The 19,300-nt window shown below is 37.2% G+C and overlaps 2 protein-coding genes across 2 annotated transcripts; one reads left to right on the top strand and one right to left on the bottom strand.

Annotated features, from left to right (window-relative positions):
• Positions 1–7,076: 7,076 nt before the first annotated feature.
• Positions 7,077–13,791, top strand: LOC101292634 (UTP--glucose-1-phosphate uridylyltransferase-like). The gene is made up of 20 exons (XM_004307249.1): positions 7,077–7,708; positions 7,786–7,865; positions 7,950–8,040; positions 8,161–8,221; positions 8,326–8,403; positions 8,485–8,535; positions 8,624–8,676; positions 9,860–9,932; positions 10,140–10,197; positions 10,295–10,341; positions 10,472–10,531; positions 11,372–11,404; positions 11,564–11,601; positions 11,683–11,758; positions 11,836–11,892; positions 11,983–12,066; positions 12,170–12,268; positions 12,356–12,460; positions 13,052–13,123; positions 13,228–13,791. Exons 1-20 carry the CDS (start codon positions 7,077–7,079, stop codon positions 13,252–13,254), a joined length of 1,875 nt encoding a protein of 624 aa, XP_004307297.1. The 3' UTR covers positions 13,255–13,791.
• Positions 13,792–15,601: 1,810 nt separating this feature from the next.
• On the bottom strand, positions 15,602–18,894 carry LOC101292345 (putative FBD-associated F-box protein At5g56700-like). Its single transcript, XM_004307248.1, has 4 exons — positions 18,781–18,894; positions 17,670–18,674; positions 17,437–17,577; positions 15,602–16,349 (listed from the first exon to the last, which is right to left on the bottom strand). Exons 1-4 carry the CDS (start codon positions 18,853–18,855, stop codon positions 16,035–16,037), a joined length of 1,536 nt encoding a protein of 511 aa, XP_004307296.1. The 5' UTR covers positions 18,856–18,894; the 3' UTR covers positions 15,602–16,034.
• Positions 18,895–19,300: the final 406 nt, after the last annotated feature.

Here is a 19,300-nt window from a genome sequence, read left to right as displayed (position 1 = left end):
AGTGTAGCACCGCATTTAAGGCGTGACGTGAGCGTTGGACGCGAGCGTAGTAGCCCTATATAGACCCATGAATTTATATAGGGAGTATGGACGAGTGTAAATACATACATATATTATAGAGTCTGAGAGGCTCGATATTTTATGGGATAAAGGTTTTATCGCTTGCGGCATGCATTCGATTTTTCCTTAGAAATTAATTTGGGGAAACATAAATATTTTAATTATTAATTTATTTTTGTCCACTCACTCTAACGTTATTAAATGTTTTCCCCTGGGCCCTTCGTTTTAAATTGCCCAGTCTGCAGAGTTCGGGTTGGATCTAGTAGGAGACGAGGCATAGTCACCCGCTTTTCGGCCAGTTTTCATCAGTAGGTTACCTGTTCAACCTACTCGTGTTTTTTTGCTTCCGCTTGTGTTTAGTAGCTCTGAATACTTTAGACTTTTGTATATTATGTGATATTCAGAAGCGTTAAATTAAGAGTGTAATATGAAATTTTCGAGTTAGGGTTGTCCATCTGCAAGGGAGATTTTCTTAATCTTTTCAGTAAATTTTCCTTGGAGGTGGTCCCCGCACGACTTACTCTGGGTTTCAGGGTGAAATTCGGGGTGGGTCGTGTCACAAATCCATTTGGAAAGTTTCTTCATGTGAAATGCACACAAGCCAGCAGAGATGTTCATAACCTTCGAACTTGCCAACGCAAGAGAGATTGTGAACGACTTGGTGTCGTTGTTGATGGAGGACGACGTCTTGAAGGAGGATTCGATGGTCTTTTTCGAGAGCGAGGAGGAGGCCATCACATGATTGAACACTTACATATTGTATGCATGTTATCATAAGTTAAGTGAAACAAAACATGTTTGAGAGTATGCATGTTATCATAAGTTAAGTGAAACAAAACATGTTTGAGAGGGAAAGACAAATAGTAAAATTTGGACATCCCTCCAAAAATTGAAAAAATTAACCTCCACACTCAAGATAACATATAAGTGTTTCCTGAATGTTACTTCATTTTTTAGTCAACTATAGGGTTAGGTATTGAGAGGGAAAACACAAAATCAACTTTTAGATATCCCTCCAATATTGAGATTGAATATCATCATCACTTATTGTCAAGAGGCCTTCTTGTATACTTGAAAAATATTCCTGACAAGATGGAAATCCTAAAGGGATACTCTAAAGCATACTATTGTTCGCAAATAGATAGTGACTAATATTCGGAGGCCCATCACAAACTCATAAACCATGCTATTGTCCTCGCAATATTGAATATGAAAATAAGGCAAATAAACTTTCAGAAGAAATAAATGAGGTAAAATCGAACCACCATGTCTCAATCCTCGATGAGGACTAACAAAGCCTCTCAAACTACCAATAATAAGGAAGGAGTACCAATTAGTAGAGAGGCAAAACATAATCATGTCAACCCATTGGCTTGCAGAGCCCATCTTTAATGTAATTTTCTGCAAAATAAAAATAAAAAATCTCACTCAAGTCGATAATAAGCTTTGTTGGTGCAACTTGAGTGCCATAAAACCATCATGCCCACGTCGCAAAATATTCATATAATGTGCCAATTTTGAAGCAACAAGAGTATTATTCGAAATTAATCTATCCAAAACAAAAGCAATTTGTTATGGCATTTGATATCATGTAGGAAGACTTTAAGTTGATGAACAAAAACCTTCAAAGCAATTTTATAAAGAATATTACATAGGATAACAGGCCTGAACTGCTACAGTTCTCAATCTCTTTAACTTTTGCAATAAAAACATGTGAAATTCAGATTATGTGGAATTTCCTTAGTTGTGAAGAAAGAAATAACTACACGACAAACTTACTTCATCACCTTACAAAATCCTAATATTTTTGGAAAAAGAAAGAAGACATACCATCAGGTCCTGATGCCTTGCAATAGTGCATTCGAAAAAGTGTCTCATTAACCTACTCATCAGTATAGTCAGCAAGAATTCCATAGTTCATCTAATCTGTAACTCTTGATTGAATTATCTAAAACACCATCTCGTGTTCATGTAAATTAGGCTCCCAATGAGCAAATTCTTAAAAATAATGTAACACAAAATTTTCAATGCCTAATGCAACCTACCATACCCCTTCTCATCATATAGACCTTTAATACAATTTCTCTTCTTACAATATTGGAGGCTTTTCTATGAAAAAACTTTGTGTTTCGATCACCTTTTTAAGCAAAATTGCTCTGGATCTTTGTCGCCAATACGTTTTATCTAGTGTCATAAATTAATTTAAATATTTTAAACATATGAGATTTTTTCATCTTGATCATCAGAATCGAAAGGCTTATGCAATAAATTGTCCATTTCTACTCTCACAACCCCTTACTGAGGCCTTGGAACACTTTACTCTCAATGAGAAAGTTGTTCACTAGAATCTCAATTTTTCCAGCAAACTTATGTCATCGGACCACTCATTTGTGCGAGTTAATTCCAAGCCTCTTTCAATTTTTGATCAAAAGTTCATGACTATACCAAGCTTCCTCAAACATATAAGGTCGTTTTCCATTCACTTGAAAATGTTTCTTCTTTTGAACAACAAACAAAATGCGAACATAGTCAGAACATGTCGACAACAGAGCAATGATGTTCATGAAGTTGAAAGCCGACTACCAATCCTGTGTACAGACTCCCCGTCAAGTCTTCCTTTGGTATGACTATCACTACAAGTGAAAAATCCTCATACTGATCCCATATCAATCAGATCACAATACAAAGAGCTTGATGAAAAATCTTATTTGTGAAAGGCTGGTTACCCTACCTCCCAATTTCTCAGATAGTTGCAAGATCTCACTACAATCACCAACAACTAGCCATCAAACCCTACTTCCTATTTCTAGAGATTGCATCAAATCCCATGAAAGATGGCGTTGCTCTATGCCAGGATGGCCATAGAAGCCTGTAAACCGCCACTGAATGTCATCCGGGCCAATAACATCGACGTTGATGTAAAGATATTGTGTCTCCCACACTGTAATCTTAACGAAATCATCTCAAAAAAGAATCAGACCTCCTGCTCGTTCCACCGTAGCAAATTGAGTCATATTATGCATCCCAATGGATCGCTTAAGGGATTGATGTTGTGCTTCAATACAATGAGTCTCATATAAGAAAATCATGTTTACTTGATGGAGCTGGACTAAAACCGTTAACGCATGGCAAGTTTTGTTTTTTTACTATCCCTTGGCAGTTCCAAATCAGGATATTCATTGTGACAAAGAAGCAGGCTTCTTCTTGACCGCCGACAGTAAACGTCGTCGCTCATGAAAACTATAGAGAGCGAAAGTTTAGCTCTTGGCTATTTTCTCTCTTTCGGTATTCTGTTAGAGCTCATACCTGCTGCAGATGCTCGAAGGTAGCAAATTGACATTTTATTAAATCTTAGAGTAATTGCACCGTTGCGTTAATTGAAGAGGCAATTAGTGGAACTTATTAGTTTTCAGCAAAACAATGAATGCAGCGGAAACTTTTCGCTCAGGCAAATCATGGGGCCTGTGTCTCAGAAATTGATTCGTCAATCCGGTTGCCAATTTTTGGCAATCAATTCGCCCGGGCAATAACAAGTAGGGTCCACCATATCAGCTGCAACGGCTCTTTCACAACGGTAAAAAGTTTTTCTATAAATACTCATCTTCATTCTATAATTTCTCACACCAAAACTTTCAAAAGTTTTCCTCCCCCATCTTCTTCCTTCATCAATTTTAGCTTCTATTTATTCTTATCTCATCCAACTATGGGAGAATCTAATTGCAATTGACAAGAAAATGAGAAAATTCAATTATGTGATTCTTGGGCCCGTGTAACCGTGTGTCCAATCACCGACAAATTGATAAGTCTTTCAAAGTTATGGGAAAAAGTTTTTGCCGATTATGTGGAAAATTGGCGTAATCCTCCAACAAGTCGAAGCCCTAGTGCTCTTCAATCTCAATTTCGACATTTGAAAAAAATGCTCAAAGATTGGCACAATGCACAACTTCAATCCCGCAATAATATAACGAGTCACCATAACATGATGGACCAGGTTTTTTTCTTCTCTATATTGTTAATTGTAATATTATTGTTATTTATGTCAAATTTATCCCTAACAATTATTTAAATTATATCGGTAGATTTTAATTGATTTATTCTCCTTCTTTAGATGAATCAAGCACAATCTATCTACATGAAACATCATCCCAAGGAATTTGATAAGTGGGCTTGTTGAGAGAAAGTTGAGCAACACCCGTATTTTGTTGATCCACCAAGCAAAGAAAGAGCACCGAAATCATTTCTGACACATATTGCCTCTGAAAACGAGTCTCCAATGGACTTGGATAATGATGAAGTTATGAAGACACCACCTAGCTCTTTACCGAGACCAATGGGACAAAAGAGAGCCAAAGAAGCAATGAGGAAAGGAAAGAAAGTGCAAGATGTTGCTTCAAGTTTGGCTCTTTCTATTCAATTCATGGTCGAGTCAACACAAGCTTCTGTTGAGCTAGTGAGGCAAAGAAATGAAGAAATTGCCGCTCACTCAAAAGGTTATGGAATTAGATGAGGCGAAAGAGGATGCAAGAATTATGGGCAAGGATACTAGTAATATGTCTCCAGATGAAAAGCGTTGGTGAAAAACAAGGAAGAGAAGTGTTATGGCAAAAACTTTGTTTGATGATGGTAGCAGTGATTGCTACACACCTGGGTTTGATTAGTTATATTTTCTGATAATAAAATGTTGTTCAAGAAATAATGTAATTTATATTCCGCTTATGTAATTTTAATTTCATGAAATAAAAGTCTATGTATTGAATAAAGTAATAAATAAACACAACAACATTAATAATAACAAGTATGTCAAACCAAACCAAAGTTTATTGTTAAACATAAATAAACGTCAAAAAAGATTACAAAAAAAACCAAACTTATTAATAAAGCACACAAACAAAGAGTACATTAATTAAAATCACAAACCACAATTTATTTAAATCTGATTCCTCGATTGTGGTGGTTCATACTCAGTTGCCATCCATGTTCCAATTATGCATCATCAAATCATCTTGTAGACATTTGTTGAGGTAGGCAAACTCTACTTGAAATTCGCGATCCCTGAATGTAGGAAGATGTTGTCCATCTCTCCCCACTGGTTTGAACTGAATAGGTTCTCTAGTATCCGGATGCATATGCCGATCGTAGACAGTTGCCATGGATGGATTCATTAAATCATCATCTTCAGGCTCCACAAATTCTTCTTCGAGAAATTCATCCTCCATAATCATGTTATGAAGAATGATACAACTTATCATGATGGCTCGAAGATCTTCTAGTTTAAACAACCTAGCACCGTGACACAATATCGCCCATCGTGATTGGATGATATCAAAGCACCGCTCCACTTCTTTGCGGTAAGCCTCTTATTTTTTGCAAAAGTGCTTATCCTGTTCTGTTTTGGGGTACGATATTGTTTTGACAAAAGTAGACCACCTAGGGTAAATTCTATCAGTAAGGTAGTAACCATTGGTGTACCTTTTGTTGTTGACCTCAAATTGAACCTGATGAGCAGTTCCACCTATGACACGCTCGAACACATTAGACGCACCAAGAACGTTGAGGTCATTTTGTGTTCCATGAGTTCCGAAGAAAGCATGCCATATATGTGTGTCGTAAGACTCCACTGCTTCCAGAATTATAGTTGGTCTTCTCTTACGACCCGAGTAAGAGCCAGCCCAGCCGGTTGGGCAGTTCTTCCACTCCCAATGCATGCAATCGATGCTCCTAATCATGCTTGGAAACCCGCGACACTGTCCTCTATTGAAAAGCCTATATAAGTCAGCAGAATTGGGAGGACGAAGGAACCACTCATTGTACAGAAACTTGATATGTCTGCAAAATTTCTTTAGACATTTCAGTGCTGTAGAAGTTCCCATTCGAGTGATTTCATCACATTGATCAACAGCTGCACCGTACGCGAGCATTCTCAAGGCACCTGTCATCTTTTGTTCAGGAAGCAATCCTATTTTTCTAGTGGCATCTGGTTTTTGCCTCCAAAAACTGTTGTGGTTGCAAAGATCCTCCATTATGCGTTGGAAGACATGTTTATGCATTCGGTACCGTGTCCGAAAGCTTGCTTCGTCGTACACTGGACGTTCAACAAAATAATCCTACAGGAGGAATTGACCTCAGACTGCTCTGTGTCTCTCCACATTTGGCGCATGATCAAGTCGTGAACCACACCCTCTAGGTGTCTATTCTAGTTGATATTGCGCCACCAATGCAACCGCTTGAGAGTTTGTAGCTTGAATTCGCCCCAGCTCCTCCATATTTTCACGATCCCTTTCTAGCAACCACCTGTTTAATTCATCCATTGAAAAGAGGAAAATGAGATGAGTGATGATATTTCAAAAAAGATGAAGGTAGAATGAGAGGAAATGTGTGAGTAGAGAATGAAGTCTGAAAGTTATTTATCAACAATTTTGGAGATAAAAAGTTTTGGATAAGTACACATGTCACGTAAAGATAGGTTGAAAATCTTAATGAATATCCGAGATATATTTCTAGAAAATAACGGTATCTGAAGTTGACATATGTCAAGTGAAGATTAGACGAATATCTTATCAGAAATCATAAGATATTTGATAATTTATTAAAAATTAATTTATAATCTATTTAAGAATAATGACTGTTCTACGATTAATTACATTATTAATTAATCAAATTATAAGTTTAACATTTTCAATTAATAAGTTATTCAAATTTAAAATGTAATAATTTGAATTAACATGTAAATTGCCTTAAAAGGGTGCATTGATAAAGGAGAGGCAATTGCCAATTTGGGATGAATAATGAATGGACAAGAACAATTGAATTGACAAATCAGCAATTGTCTTTTGTCTACGGGTGCAATTGCTCGTAGGGTAATAAATCGGTAATTAAAAAGTCTAAAACCTGTGTTTATACTAAAATACGGGTGGTGGGTTGACCCGACCCACATAAAACACCACTCAGTCTTAAACCATTTCCTGACCTCTCTCTGTCATTTCAGTCGGAAAAACCCTACTCGGCTACTCCCAACGATGACGCTCCACTCCATAGTGATACAGAAGCTCCTGAGCACCAACGCCCACTTAGGGCGGCGCGTGGCCGCCCACCACTTCAAGCAGTTCACCTACGGCCACCGCAACAACATGGCCATCATCGACTCGGACCGCACTCTCATCTGCCTCCGTAACGCCGCCCAGTTCATCGCCGCCATGGCCCACAGCAACGCCCGCTTCATGTTCGTCAACACCAACTCCCTCTGGGACGAAATTGTCGAGCAGATGACCAAGAAGATCGGCTGCTACTCTCCGGCCATGAACATCCTCTGGCGCACCGGCGGCTTCCTCACCAACAGCCACAGCCCTAAGAAGTTCCGCTCCCGCCGTAAGAAGATCGTCTTCGGTCCCACTCAGCCGCCGGACTGCCTCGTCGTCTTCGATTCCGACCGGAAATCGTCGGCGATTCTCGAGGCGCATAGGCTGCAGATTCCGATTGTGTCCCTCGTCGACTCCGATATGCCGATTGAGTACTTCAACAAGATCACCTATCCGATTCCGTGCAACAATTCGTCGGCCAAGTTCGTGTATCTGTTCTGTAATTTGATCACCAAGACGTTCTTGCTTCAGCAGAAGCAGCGCGGCCACGTTTCGGCGGAGATTGACACCAGGTGTGGTGGTGTTTCTGTCTCCGCAGAGCTATTGTGGTGTTTGAGTGAAATTATAATGTCATTTGTGTTTGTTGCAGTGAGCAAGTCGGGGCTATAGAGGAGGCTAAGAAGGATGAGCTGCTTGTGGTTCCTTACGAGTTCTTACACATTTCTACTGGTAATTGTAATTTTGTGATTTTTATTGTTGTTCTTTTTTTTACTTTAATCTGGAATTTAGAATGAACTTGTTTAAAATGTTCAGATGTTGAGAAAATTGAGGAGATGCTGGACAAGCTTGTTGTCATCAAGTTCAACGGAGCTTCGGGTACAAGTATGGGAGTCAGTGGCCCCAAGTATGAACTCCTCGATACTGAATTACCAGCTATTCTTACTCAGTGCATCCGTGGCTTAGAATTTTCATTTTGTGAAGCATCAGTAGTTTCTTGTGTTTTGATTTCTTTTGTTTGATGCAGGTCGACTATGGAGATTCTTAATGGGTTGACATCTCTTGACTTAATTGTTAATCAAATTGAGGTTAGTGTTTAGATTCACTTCCCTCTCTGTATTGTTTTTGTTTTTTGTGTCATTCTCTGCTGTCCTTTATAGATTCTAATCTTCCTATTACTATACTTTTGCAGTCTCTCAATTCTAAGTATCACTGCAGTGTTCCTTTGGTCGTTGTGAACACAAATAGCACCCATGAAGATACGCTGAAGGTAATTTAATTCCTATTTTTCTATCGAGTTTGTACTTTTACATCGTATCCTTTTCCACTCATAGCTACTTGCATATTGTAGGTCTTGGAGAAATATTCGAGTTCGGACATTAATATTCAATCTATTAAACAGGTTTGTAATTCCTGCACGTTTGCTTATGCTTTGTAATTAAAAGCTTGGATTACGACTTACTTTTCAATATGTGTTATCTTCTTTATAGACCCAACATTCACAGCTCAAGTCACAGGGAGGACAGAGTGGTGAGGATGAACTGTATGTCATCTATCCTATCGGTATTTCTTGCATTACTGAACTTTTAAATAATGAATGAAGAATCTTTGTGATACTAGAAACAGATATATGAAGCGTATTAAAATTTATCAAGTGCTGTTACTAGTCTCTAGTGCTTTGCAGTATCTAGTCCTGGTATGAGGATTTTTCTTCCCTTCTATTTGTGCCATCTCTGTTCTGTTGCTATATAATTATCCAGCAAGATAGTCAACCATTTTTTCTTTTTATATTATGTGGAATTGGGAACTGTAAGGTTGCTACCTAAACCTAGTTTCATTGTCTCCAGTTCTGGTCCTTCAAGAGGGATTAAGGTCTATTGATTGAAAGATTGATAATACTCTCATGCTTTATGCTGCTCTTAATTTTGGGGGATTAAGGTCTAGTGGGAATTTGGGGTTTCCAAGGAACCTAAAGGACCTCGGCATTGTTTTTTTGACTGGGCTGGTCTCATCAGATAGGAGAAGGTTGATCTTAAGTGCACGGGTGTTTTCTAGTAAATCTGATTCCAAATTTGATGGACAAACCCTCTTCCATAGTTTCTTGCCTGTTCTGTTATCTGAAGGCCAAACTACCTCCTGATATTTGAATGATAGCATGGATTATTGCTCATAGAAATGTTAATTCCTTTGGTATCATGTTAAGCAGAAGGCCTTTCCTTTGCCTTTCTCCTAACTGTCTGATGTGCAAAATTGGACCTCGGAGTGGGAATCACCCAATTTGACATTGTCCTATTGCTTTGGCTTTTAGGATATGTTGTTTCAGGGGCCTTGGTTGAATTGGGTATTGTGAGTGAAAAACACATTCTTTTGTTGAGAAATTTTGGGAAGATGTTCTACAATGGCTATCTTTTGGGTTATTGAGTGGAAAGAAACATAAGGATTTCTGAAGGTATGAGGCAGGAGGAGCTCGATAATTTGATGTAACAGAGTTTGATGGTGGGTGTGTGAAGGATTCTTATCCACTGTTCTGTATATCCCCTTGCTTGTATATAAGTTTCAGTTTCCTATAAATTTAGAAATAATTAGCTATCTCTAAGTTTGAGCTAGAACGCTGCATCCTACACTATACAGAGCATCTCGCTTGTTGGTTCTGCACAATCATACATGCACTTTGTCAATTATCCAACTCTCTTTATCAGTTACACTAGTTTTGTGCATATGTGAAGGTATCCCTCTGACCACGGAGCAGTATTGCTTTCGCTATTGAAAAATGGAACCCTTGATGTCCTATTATCGAAGGTACATATCTTATAGCACATCTGAGCATGCATATTTGCTTCTTGATTTTTGTTCGTTTGTTTTGTTTTTGTGTATATTTTTTATTAACTTTCATTCATTTTGTATTCTTATGTTTTTGTTTTTGTTTAATCATTCTAAGTACATGAAAAACATGTCTGAACTTGACAAAATGAAACTAGACTGAACTTTGTTAACTATCCTTTTCAGGGGAAGGAGTATGTCCTTTTGGTTGACTCAGATAATGTGGCTGCTAAAATTGACCCTAGTATCCTTGCCACAGTTTTCTTTTATTTTGTTCGATGTTCAATTCAATTATTGCTTTGATATTCCTCTATCATTGTGCACCTTAAGTGGATGTGCAGAAATTTTAGACCATCTGGTTGAGAACAAGATTGACTATTGTATGGAGGTAAACAAGATGATCTTTATATCATATATATCTTTCTCTCTCTCTCTCTCTCTCTATATATATATATATATATATCATCATTTGTTTTTAATCTGTAAATATAGTAAGTATCCCTTTCTCCCTCCTTCAGGTCACACCTACCTCCTCATATGATTCAGATTTGATTGGTTCACGCCTACAGAAGTTTGAGGTAGGTAGTGTTATTATAAATGGCTCTTTTTTATCGTAGATTTTTCTTCTGCCCAGTCCTTTCAGTATGTGGCTGGATTGTCAACTGTAGTATTCTTGTAACTGGCTAGGTTTTTTGGTTTATTTCAGTATTGATTTAGGTTAGATGATCACATTTGCAAATGTCTTAGATTGAACTTGGCATTATTCAATTAACAGTTTCACTGTTCTTATTAAATTCTGAGACTGAGAATGTTGGAAGAGATAGCATCAACTTTATTTGTCCTATTAAATTCTGAGACTGTGAGAAGGTTGGAACTTGGAAGAGATAGAATCAACTTTATTTTGTGAGCCTTGTAAATGAAGTATTAAGCAACTCTTTTATCTATCCTTCTTTGGAAGCTGTGCTATATTTATTAAATCGGGTTCAAGAGTAAGCAGTTAAAACCATTATTGCTATAATGCAACCTGCATATTACATCCTTGGATTGAGCCTATGAATAAAAGCCTTTCAACTGATTGATGAGATTGAAGCAAAGTAACTGCTTGAAAATCACTGTTAGGCATATGTGTATGATCATCCTCATTTGTGTATGGTTATCCTCTGTCTGATAGAGCTTGTAAATAAACTTTGCAACTGTGTGACCTAACAAGAATCCTTAATGAACAAAATGTATCTAGACCAAACAATTGCTGTCAATAATCTAAATATGTTCAGAACTGAAATGCTCTATGTAGTCATAAATAATTATGTACATTTTGTTATCAATGAGTACATTGATGGAGCTTTCAATGACATTTTTTTGTTGTCAATGATTTATAACAATAGTTGATTAACATCATTTGCCATACTATGATGCAGCTTGCAGAAATAGCTCAGAATTCTGTCAAAGATGTAAGTTACTATTTTGTTTTGTTTTGTTTTGGGTTCATTTTTTGTTTATATCTAAATTCTTTATATACCATATTCATGATTTACTTGATTTGCTTTCATATTTCTCATTAATTGATTCCTCTTTTTTCTTGGTGTCATGTGTTTGTTGATACATCCAAGTCAATGGAGAGGTTCAAACTTGTCGATACTGGGAGCTTGTAAGTGAAAGGTTGGCTGTTGTACAATGCTTCTCAAACACAGTACTATGTATAACTTAACCTTTATGCTACACTATACAGGTGGGTGAATGTTAGAGCCATTAAAAAACTCTTGGATACAGATGAACTAAGGATTGAAGATATATCCGTTTCGAAGGTACCAGACTATATCATCTTTCACAGAACTCGCTTATGAATGGCAGGTAATCAATGACAGTACTGTTTTCTTTACAGGAAACAGAGTCTGATCAAGTTCTTTTGCAAGAAACAGCAGTTGGTTCAGCAATACGGGTATTTATCACATTATTTTAAATACTATTACTTTTGTCAATAATTATTGTTGCAAGGTTTTGATAACGGATTCCTTCGTGGTTGTACCAGTTCTTTAAAAATGCTATTGGTGTCAGCGTTCCTAATTCTCAATTTCTTTCAATGAAAAAAACATCAGATCTGCTTCTGCTGAAGGTATGTATCTACCCTTTAATTTTTGTTTTGATCTTTGAAAAATTGATGCTCTGGAACCGTGATTTGATTGCTACTGTTTGATCTCATTTCTGTATTTCCACAGTCAAATCTATATACATATGATGAAGGGGTTGTAGTTCGGAATATAGCTAGAACTAACCCGGCAAATCCTGTGATCGAATTAGGGCCTGAATTTGAAAAGGTAGAGATCTCTTTAATTAGAACATTCATCATTTTAAAAATTGGAAATTGTATTCTTTATCCTTTTGTATGTTTTATCTACTTCTAGGTGAGTGATCTTCTAAGTCGCTTTAAGTCCATGCCCGACATTATTGACCTGGATAGCTTGAATGTCACTGGTGATGTTTGGTTTGGAGCTGGTATAACTCTCAAGGTATTACTAAATCTCCCCCAATGGACTCGTTGTAATCCTAACTTACTGTTTACGTTTTTTTCTTTTTGTTACTTCATCTGCAATGTCGTATTTCTGCATTGGCGAGGTTGATTCTTTGCCCCTTTGATATAATCATTCATCAGTAAGAGATGTCATCGAAGTTCCCTTAATTGGAAAACATATCGCTTGTCGTGGTTCATAATTTTGAACCAAGGAAGGAATTGAGGAGTAACATGAGGATTTTAATGTAAATTGGTGATGATGATTAGTGTTCATGAGTTCACTCGTGGTCATCATGCATATTTTTTTCTTTTTCCCTCTTGAAAGTGTTCATGAGTTCACTCTCTCTTTCTCAATTCCGTTGTGTCTGGTATTAGTTAGTCCATACCTGGGTGGCAGCTTCTAATAATATGCATGATGACCACATTTGTAGTGCACAGTACATTGTAAACACATGCATCTATATATTTCAGTCATTGATTAATTTATACATACAAAATGATATGCTGGAACAAGACATTTCCATCGGTCTTTCCTCTTATTTATTCAACAATATCTACTTATTTTCATTTGGTTGATTTGCTTCTTAAGGGGAAAGTGGCTATCCATGCAAAACCTGGAATGAAATTGGAAATTCCGGATGGAGTAGTATTAGAGAATGAGGTGAGGGCTACTCATATCATACTAATTTTTTATTTTTTGTTTTTATTTTTACCTGGATGAATGTACTTAACAGCCAAAATATTCTTTGTTTACTTTGTTCCCAGGACATCAAGGACCCTTCAGACTTATGACCATGATATTAAGTAGCTTGGAGAACGTTCACAAAATCACCAAGTGAATTAAGTAGTGTCTTCCTCTAGAGCCATTGTAGTAGATTTGCCACAGCTACAGCTGCCATTAACAGTTTTCCATTTATGGTGCACTTTTTTCGTCGAGATAGTGTATGGAGAGATGGAGAGGAGCTGCCCGCTTGCAGGTCCTATTTTCATAGAGAGGCTCAAGACCAAAACAATCATGTTGTGTTTTGTTCTTTGAAGATCAATCAAGTACCAATTGATTCCTTGATTGTCATTTAATTTTGATCATGGTGTGCAACAAAGAGCGTGGCCACAGTCTATATGGGGATTTCACTTGCTTTGCTAGATTGATCGATGCATTTTTCCTTTAGTCCCCACTCCAAATTGTAATCTATATTTCTTGTAGTTGAATAAAGAGCAGTTTTTCACTTCATTGGGGAGTTATTTTGTTTCAAAACAGCCTCTTGTGTTTGTAAGAACATAGGTGGACTATTAGAAACTGGAATCAAATTGCTCCCATCTTTTTCCTCCAGGCCGTATCTACGAAACTTCAACCTTTTAACTCTTGTGAACATCTTTTATCAGTTTCCTTAGCACTGCAATGTTGGACTATGAATTGAAATCTTGTTGTTCATGGCTTAGGGCACACACTCGTAGCTCAATGAGATTAGAATTGATGTAAATAGTTGCAAACTTACAATGCTTAACCTTGTTTCACTACCTCTCTTTTTCATATTAACAAAGATTGCTTGTAGAAGTGGTGCACAGATGGTAGGTCGCCAAGAAACTCTTGCTGACTTCAAGAATGGTATCGAAGATCCTGAAAACCGGCTGTCCTCATGGAAAGGAAGCAACTGCTGTCGATGGTGGGGGATGAGCCCTGATAATACAACTGGAGTTGTTATTGCAGTTGATCCCCATAACCTACATACACTACATCCATTTGAAGATTCTGCTTCCACTGGCAGGTACGGATTTTGGAATTTACTAGTGAAATTAGACCTTCAATGGAATTGTTCAAGACTTGAGCTTCGATACGTTCAATGGCAATTCAATTCCCGAGTGCTTTGGATCCTTCAAGAATTTTCACTGCCTAAATCTATTGAATGCTGGGTTTAGTGGTGCAATTCAACAAAATCTTGGGAACTTCCCTAGCTTGCAGTCTCTTGGTACAGCTTCCAACTTTAGTTTTCAATTAGCTGGTGATAAATTATGGAATCTATGTGCATGAATTGAGTTGATCTTTCAATGATATATATGATCAAGCCGGGATTCTAGACTTGATGAATTGCCATCCCTAACTGAGTTGCATCTATCTGATTGTCACTTGTCTGGTTTTATTCCATCTGTCACTATGATCAATTTTACTACTTGCTGTAATAGAGCATGCATTATTGTAACAGCGTCCTTTGTAGAAATCTTGTTACAGTCACTATTAGCATTTAGCCGTGTGGTTTAGGAAGGATTTCACTTGGTTATGGATAACTACCAGGTTTGAAGTTTCTTAGATTTTTCTCACAACGATAGTCCAACAGGTAGTTGCACACAACTTTTCAGACAGAGTTGGCCAAAGTTAGAAGTCGACATTGATCTAGCTTCAAATGAACTACATGATGAATTTCCTGTTTCCTGTGGGAACGTTAAAACTCAACACTTACTTTGATCTGTTTGCCAATAATGTTGAGGGTGGGATTAATTCCAGGTTTAATAGGCAGACTTTGCAACCTGAATTATCCGGTAAAAACCAACACAATCATTTGATAAATACCAAACATTGGTAGTAAAAGAGAATGAGGTAAAAATGATTGTACTTGATAGACAAAGATATCAATTTAAGTAGCTTTTTGAGAGAGTTCACAAAATCAGTGTAGTGGCTTCCTCTAGAGCCATTGTAATAGCTATTGCGTTTTGCTGCTACATGCAGCTGCCATTAACAGTAGTCCATTTACGAGTTGCGAGAGATGGATGGAGAGAGATGTAGATCCAGGAGTTCCTTGCAGAGGCCATATTTTTATACAGAGGATCAGAGGCTGAAGACCAAATACTAATGTTGTGTTTAGTTCTTGAAATCAATTATGTACCAACATTCTTTGGTTGTAGTTTAACTTTGATCATGATGTGCGCCACAAAGAGCATGACTTCTGTAGTAAAAACTATTAACCGGGATTTCACTTGCTTTTCTGGATAGATAATCTACATTTTGGTAGGGGAATAGAGAGCAGTTTTCACTTCATTGAGAATTTATTTTGGTAGGGTACAAGATTTTCCTTTTTCTTTTCTTTTTTTCAGCAATAACAAATGGTTCATGGGAATAATAGGCTTTGATTGTGGGGAATGAATATTAAAGGCAATGATAGGAGAGCGGGTGGTTTTGATCAACATCATTTCAGTTGATTGTTGATGGAACTATTTCCATGTTCCATCAAGTCGAATCCGAATGCTAGTAGCTGATAAATTTAGCAGAGTTGAATATGTGAATTTTGTAACAACATAGGTAGATTCTTAGAAACCTCAAGTTTTTAACTCTTTGAGAAGAACTAGTGTCAGTTTCTTTCTGAGCTACATTGAAATAAGAGAACTGAAAAATAACTCTCTTTTTCTGAACGAAAGTTTATTACATTTATTTTTCACATAGATCTTACTGACTACTAAGACAAACTACTAACTCACCCCGCTGAACAAGTCACCATAAATCAACTGCACTACCCCCTCTAAAAGTCCCCCATCCATTGTAAGAGGCGTAGCCAAATCTGAAAAGATTAAACCCCCACTTACTATAGGCATACAAATTCTACAGTTGAAGATACATTTAGTTTTGGTACAAGGTGCTGCTTCGTATGATCTCTGGCATTTTCTTCCACTTTAGATAGTTCAATTTCCCTATCCACACTAGGAGGCAAACGCCGAAGCTGCATAGGGTTGATGACAAGTTTCTTGAGTGCAACAGCGTTTTCTATGAGGTAATTGACATGTTGAATAGCACATGTAATACCACGATATCCTATTATTTCGACATCCTTAAGTTTATGATGATGGCATCCAATAACTTCTTTCAATTCTCCAGGTTTAAAATATGTCATGTAAAACAACTGCACCAAAGTAACAATGAAACAAGGAAACGAGTCAGTGTATCTGCAACAAGGACCAAAAACGAGTATCCAGTCTCATAGCTAGGGCTGCCATTTGGTTTGGTAACTACCAAACCGACCGATATTTTAGATTTGGTAAACCGACCGAAAGGAAATCGAGACCGATAAAGCCGAAATCGAAAATTACTGAAAAAGTTGGTATCATTTTAGTAAAAATACTGAATATACCGACTATCTAATTATTAGATTTATATGTACTAAACTTTCAACACACATACATTTATATTAAGAAATATAACATAGGGGTCTTCATAATAGTATGAACAGTATTACATATACTTGGTACATTTACTTTACACAACTTGCTCAAAGATGGTTTAATTGACCTAGTTTTATCAAAAATAGCTAGAACATGATTTCATATGTACAAAAAAAAAAAGAAAAAAAAAAAGCTATAATAAGTAGAGGAGTACAAAGTTTATGACTATATTACAAAGAGTTGGTTGTTATAGAGTTGTTAATACCGAAAACCGAAAAACAGAATTTGGTAGATAAAATCAGATACCGAAAATTTTGGTTGGTAATTGGTAGCTCAAATCTTAAAACAAAGCTTTGGTTTGAAGTTGGTAATACCTATAACCGATTCGAATTGACCAAGTGACAGCCCTAGTCACAGCCAAAAAAAACCCCTTACATCAAACCTGAGGGCATTACTCAGAGAAAGAAAAAACCAAACTAAACAAACAAGCCAAGCTCGGTGAAGGGAGTAATTAGTCTATTATCTTGTTTTGTCAAAGCCGCAGACCAACCTAACCATTTTTTCACAACAATTACTTTTGTTTTTTCATATTAAAAATGGTAATTAATCGAATATAAAATGATTGACATCACCAAAAACAGCATTTGATTTTTTTAAAAGAATGAGGATCATCAAGCCAAATTAAAATTAAGAATCATTTCAGTTCTTCCGATTAGAAGCAAACAATAGGATTAGAACCATATGGGGACTAGGCATCTGTGTATGAAAGATGCGAATGAGCACAGAGAAACAAACTCCAAAGTTATTAAATTACCAAGTGCTACATACCTTCAATACAAGTCTTGCTAAGTAAGGAGAAGCCGTCAAGAAAGAAGACAACTGATGAAGAGACCAATCATCCTGGGCACACACTATTAGTTCCAAATACTTGAGATTTGCAAACGTAGGAAATGTAACATCCTGATACATCTGAAAAGGAAAAACAATATGTAAGGAACTTACATAATCTAAAATGAGATCAAAAAAGAAAACAAAGCAGTACACTAATTACACATGCTAACCTCTCCCTTGGTATCCAGGGTCAGAAATTGGATCTGAGAAACAAAACTTGAAAGCTGGGTGAAAGCATGAATTACACATTCAGTAATATACATCAACTTAACAAGGGATACATCAACCAGCATTGATAAATTACTGAGCAGCAACTCTATCACACAATATCCAACATAACTAAATGAAACAATGTTCACGTCCCGGATCTCAATTCTTTCGATGTTAGTACAATTTTCTATCATCAAATACTTCAATGCAATTGATGGATCAACCACTCTTAAACTAACCAAGTTCTTGGAGACGCTCACTGTTAGCCGTTCAAGAACAGGACAGTTAGACAATAAATACTCCAGAACTTCTCCCGTAACACCAACATTTCTCAAGTGAAGGACTTTGAGGGTCATGAAACGAGCATCGCGTACACGAGAGCTCAGCTTTGGAATGTCAGAAGACTGTTGTCCCAAAGCAGATTGTTTGTCAAGACACAATAGATATTGCGAAAATCCATCTTTCTGATAGCAGGGGACTGTACCTTTGGCATCAAGAGGCAACGAAGTTCCGGGAGAGAAGTCAAGTTCAAGTACTTCCACACTCTTTTCCACTGCAAATCGAATCCACTCATCAATGGTATTTGAATGCTGAAAACCCAGAAAAAAGCAAGCCCTGAATTGTCTAATCTTGGAGCCTCTGTGACGTTCCAGAACACGATTCACCCAACTGACATAGTTATCCATGTTCTCATCTTTCAACTTGTCTTCCAAGTGCATGAAATTAAGAACAAAACCCTGATCGTTAGTACCGGCTACATAGTTACTAGCATCAAAGTTGAGTTTCATAGTAGACTCCCACACACGACGCCATCGCCTAGAGAGAACACTTGTGCCTGCTGCTTCCTTCAGCGGCAATAGAGACAATACATTGACCAAAATTTCACATGGCGAATCACTGATTCGGTCATCCAGGTTGTTCATTAATCTCCTTCTCTTTCTCTTCACCAAGCAGCAATCCCCATCCTTATAATACATGAACTAATTTGACTTGATCCTTAAAATTATATAAATCAAAACAAATACCAAGGCTTTCAATAGTTCGACAGCAAAATCTGAAACAAGTGTTTACCTTGTCTTGAGAGCTCTGTCGTCCTCTTCTCCTGCATATATTAATCCGAGGTTTCATACCAATCTTGCAGATCATCGTCGCCGGTGTCGCGCCACGAAGCCCTCGCCTATTCCTGTTCTTCTGGTCGGTGAAAACAAAAGGATTCCCACCGCAAAATAGTATTTATGTTTCTTAAAAATACACTATTTTTATTGATAGGGAGGAAGTTTCATACAAGTGAAATACAAACACAAAAGGAAAGAGAGTAAGGCTTTCTAACATTCGATGCCCTCTCTTCAGCACACTAGCATGTATATATACAAGGGAAAAGTAACTCTAGTTACTTTACTCTAATAACATAACTAAGGTAAATCACCAACTATGGTTTAGTTAAGGTGACACCTCATTACTATTTACATAAATCTATCAACTTCTACCGCCTTCGAAGTGACTGTAGATGTTTTATCTGCTGTCGCGTCTGTCGGGAAAGTTATGTGGGTCCATTATGCTTCCATAGCGTTGTCGAGATTCTGATAGCCCA

Source organism: Fragaria vesca, linkage group LG7 (assembly GCF_000184155.1).
Source record: "Fragaria vesca subsp. vesca linkage group LG7, FraVesHawaii_1.0, whole genome shotgun sequence".
NCBI classification, from domain to species: Eukaryota; Viridiplantae; Streptophyta; class Magnoliopsida; order Rosales; family Rosaceae; genus Fragaria; species Fragaria vesca.
The sequence above is the reverse complement of the archived record's forward strand: the minus strand, read 5'-3'. Positions and strand labels throughout refer to the sequence as shown.